We start from the raw sequence: 4299 nt of genomic DNA, 5'->3' as shown, positions 1-4299 counted from the left end.
GACTCTCTAAAGACTAAATCAAGCTTTATGAAAACAAGAAAATATTTTCACTTCTATTAGAGACATTGGGGCCTATTCATCAACACTAAAATAATGTTTTTAAGGACATTTTCCTTAAACAACGTTATTTTGGTATTCATGAACAGACTTAGCACAGGAGATATCACAGATATCTCCTTGCTAAGTTCCCCTGCGTTAATTTTCACACTCCCCATACATTAGTATGGGGATGTCGAAATTGTGTTATTCATCAAATTCCGAAAATTATGAATTTTCGGAATTTGATACAGTTACTATTCGCCACTGTGAGGTGGCAAATAGCAGAATCGACTTACCTGTATCCACGTGTGCAGGTCCCCCGACGAGTCCCTCCGGCACTCTGCTCCGTCCTCAGGCTCCGGAGGCTGGTCGGACATGTGTGCTCCCCAGCAGAGCACAAGAAAGTTTAAAAAAAGAAAACATTTTTTTTTTTCTAATCTGTCATGTGGTCTGCTGGGAAACCACATGACAGACCAGCAGGATGGAGCCGGAGGCTGCTGCGTGGACAGGTAAGTTTGGGGGGGAGGTGAGCGGAGGGGGGAGCGGTTGGGGGGGTCGGGGGGTACACTATCTTAACACATCTGTAGGCAGTGCTGTGCATGCGCTGGTTTTACAGATGTAACAGCGCATGCGCAGCACTGTTTCCAGATGCGATAAGGTAGTGTAGGCATGGAATAGTATCTATTTCCCAAAAAGCTGTCATCGCAAAAATGACAGCTTTTCGGAATAGATACTTATGGAGAGGTGGAATGATGAATTCCACCTGTAATTAGCTAGAACTCCATGCGAGTTCTAAACCTAATTATCTCCATCGAATTTTTAGGTTTAATGAATAGGCCCCTTAGACATAAAAGGCTTATTCTCAGTCAGATGGATATTTGCGTATATATGCAATTGGCATGTTTGTACATACAGCATAAAAGCAGATGCAAATTTATGCATTTTTGCATATCAGTGTTGTATTCCAAGTCATACAGAACTGGGACACATCTATCTTTCCGTAAATTTAGGCATTTCCGGACATCATCTATGTGGACAAACACAGCTGTCCAGACTTTTGGGAGTGTCATGGGCATGTCTTGGGCATGTATCAATGTTCAATGGGATTCTGAGTCCATGTATCTGGAGAAGTGAAGCCTGTTATTGACTGATCTCTTGGAGCTAGCATGGGGATGGTAAATGCCTTTACTAAAGATATCATTGATGGCAGCTGGTGAAAAAAACAATGGTCAGCACAGGCTCCCTCCAGGGAATGCAAACACCCCCCTCCCCATATTAGTTCCTACAGATACTGAAATTGGCATAAAGTAGTACATCAGTCTTCTAATAACAACTACAGGCATTTTGTGTTCAGCTGGGAGTGAGCCCCAATGTGATGAGTACAATATCATAAAAAATTCAGATAATAATTAGTGTAATATGTAGCAAAAATAAATAAATTTTTGAAATAAATATAACATGCCACTTTAATTCACAGTGTTCTACATTCTGATATACATTGGCATTTGTCTGTGAAAAATTCCTAGGTGCTGATTGCATAAACAATTTGTGTTCTTAATGTATTGCCATGCCACGGTATCAGGGCTGGCGCTAGCATATGCTGCGCCCAGCGCCGTCCTGTGTTGCCGCCCCTTCCTTCCTCCACTCCCTTCCCCTGTTAGTATTACATCAAGATAGTGCCAGGTGGGTGGGAGAGCTTTTCCTGAGCCCTTCGGATCCCATGGCACTCCGGCCGACTGACCAGCTTGCCCGTGCCATGAGCCGCTACTGCATGGTATGTCTACTTACTCTAATAGAGGATTTCTGCTGTTTCTAATTTTCTTCAAAAATGTATAACAGTGATGTCTAAAAATGTTTAGAAAAGGATAATCTAGTTTAAGATCTGATTTATTGTTGATATATTTATCAAATGCTTCCTTTATGTCCTTGTTTCTGAAGCAATATATTATAGGGTTAATCAATGGTGTTACCACTGTGTACAACAGAGACAGAACTTTACTTAAACTGTGTGACTTTGCTTTGGTTGGAAGTGAATAAATACTTGTCAGGGTTCCATAAAATATAAAGACCACAACTAGGTGGGAGCTGCAGGTGGAGAAGGCTTTATGTCTTCCAGTAAGGGTTGGGATTTTTAGGATGGTGAAGACAATATAGACATAAGAAATAATAATTATAAAAAATGGGATGATAACTAATGGGATAGAAAGTAAGTTAGGTACAAGTTCGGCTACATAGGTGTCTGAGCAGGAAAGTTCCAGCAGGGGAGTAATATCACAGAAAAAGTGGTCAATCACATGTGGTCCACAAAACCATAAGTTGCATAGAGCTATAGCTTCATTTAGTAGCACAGAAAAACTAATCACCCAACACATTATAATTAATTTAAAGCAAAACATGTGGTTCATTATAGTATTGTAACGCAGTGGGTTACATATGGCCAAATACCGGTCATAAGACATCACTGTCAGAAGGAGACACTCCGAGCTTTCTGTGGAACAAAACAACAAGAATTGAGTGATACAGCCCAAAAGAGATATGAGGCCTCCTTCATTAAGGATAATAGAAAACAAATTGGGAATAATATTTGTGGTCAGCAATATGTCACAGACAGAGAGTTGTGTAAGGAAGATGTACATAGGAGAATGGAGATTCTTGCTTAGAGATACCAGTAAAATGATCATGAGGTTACCGCATATTGTCACCCAGTAAATCAGGTAGAACAGACTGAAGGCTAAAACCTTAATGTAATGAAGACTTGGAAATCCTAACAGAAGAATCTCTTTGATAACTGTCATATTTCTCACCTAAATAAAAGAACAGAAACATTTAATGGTATATGTTTGGTTCCAAACCAGTGCCATTGGCTTGGAGTAATAACCATTATACTCCCAATTTGGACATTTTATAAATTGGTCCTTTGCTCTCAATATATTTAAGTGTGATGTTCATTTTTTATTTGTTCTTGAATCTACTTTTAAATTAATATTTTTTACATGATTTATATGAATTGATATTATTGTTACATATTATTATATTAATGAATAAAGTATAAATATATTTATATATAATGTGACAGTTACTGCACGGTTTTGGAGGCTCCAGATACTGTTATTTTTAAGTGGTTTTAGCAGATCAGAATTGTTCATTTAGGAGCAGCATATACTGTATAAGAGATCATTAAGTTCTAATTTTAAAGCCTATTGTGTCTGATTCATTTTTTTATAAGCATAAACAATATAACAAAACAATAAAAAATGACTTGAATTACACAACATTGCAGAACATGGACAATGTTTATAATCTGTGCTGCTGCAGCAGTCAAATAAATGGAATATTAGTGGGCAGCTTCTGTAGTCCCAAATGTTTGGTGCTGTTGTTGGCATTGAGGAGAAGATAATGTTATAGAGGAATGGTAAAGCACCTGAGGGAAGATGGCCCTCCATGTGAGCATTTAAACAGTAACTATTGAAATAAGCAAAACACTAAACCATCATGATGCTTGTATTGGAAATTAATTATTCTTACACATTTTATTCTGAGTGGGCAAATTTGTATGGGCAATGCATTATCATTATAAATTATTATTATTATAGTTCCCTCATTTCCAAAGCACTGTACGTATATTTTTTTGTAATTTACATCCCTCTCTTCACCACTGAAGATTACAAACTATATTCCCTAATATACAAGCATGAAAAAATACTATGGTACATTTTGGTGAGCAGCTAATTAACCTACATTACCAATATGTCTTTGGGTGTGTGAGAGAACCAGAGTACCATAAAAATGCAGGGGAACCATGTAAACTCCATCAACTGTAGATAAGAAAATTAGTCAGGATTCTAACTCATGACAGATCTTTGAAAGAACATTGCTAACGCCTGTGGCACCAATCTGTCCTAGCTTAAAAATCTGTGATTGTTTGTATTTACTGGTAGGATATATTTTTTAAAGAGACACATGCATAATTAAAACCAAGTTGAACAGTGACATAAAGGGGATACATTTATAGAATGCTGGTTTGTTTTTTATTCTATTGTGTTCTTAATGAAAATTAAAAGTGTTCTCAGCAATTCTGTTGGAAACAGCAACACATAACGTTTATGGCACTTACCTTAAGAGCATCGTGATTCAATACATTGCTTTCTGTAATATTTATCTCCCCATTTTGTGGTTGTATCAGGTTGCCCATTCCTGCAGTAGTTGGAGGAGCATGTAAATGTTTCAGTATCTTGTAATAAGAATAATCACCACTGTTCT

At 37.5% G+C, this 4299-nt stretch overlaps 1 protein-coding gene across 1 annotated transcript; it reads right to left on the bottom strand.

The window, feature by feature from the left end:
- Positions 1 to 973: 973 nt before the first annotated feature.
- LOC148513882 (olfactory receptor 5P52-like) lies at positions 974 to 2843 on the bottom strand. Its single transcript, XM_088481303.1, has 2 exons — positions 1948 to 2843; positions 974 to 1037 (listed from the first exon to the last, which is right to left on the bottom strand). The coding sequence occupies exons 1-2, from the start codon at positions 2832 to 2834 to the stop codon at positions 974 to 976; spliced, it is 951 nt and encodes a 316-aa protein (XP_088337429.1). The 5' UTR covers positions 2835 to 2843.
- Between the last annotated feature and the right edge of the window lie 1456 nt (positions 2844 to 4299).

This window comes from Taudactylus pleione, unplaced genomic scaffold (assembly GCF_031769625.1).
Source record: "Taudactylus pleione unplaced genomic scaffold, aTauple2 ptg000268l, whole genome shotgun sequence".
Taxonomy (NCBI): Eukaryota; Metazoa; Chordata; class Amphibia; order Anura; family Myobatrachidae; genus Taudactylus; species Taudactylus pleione.
Note: the sequence above shows the minus strand (reverse complement) of the source record. Positions and strands in the feature narration are given on the sequence as shown.

What these genes read in the sequence shown, in the direction of transcription:
- LOC148513882 (XM_088481303.1), bottom strand. Translation starts at nt 2,834, where the DNA reads ATGACAGTTATCAAAGAGATTCTTCTGTTAGGATTTCCAAGTCTTCAT. An exon ending in AAGGACATAAAGGAAGCATT is followed by an intron (nt 1,038 to 1,947) that starts TGATAAATATAT and finishes CTAAATTTACGG; the next exon opens with AAAGATAGATGTGTCCCAGT.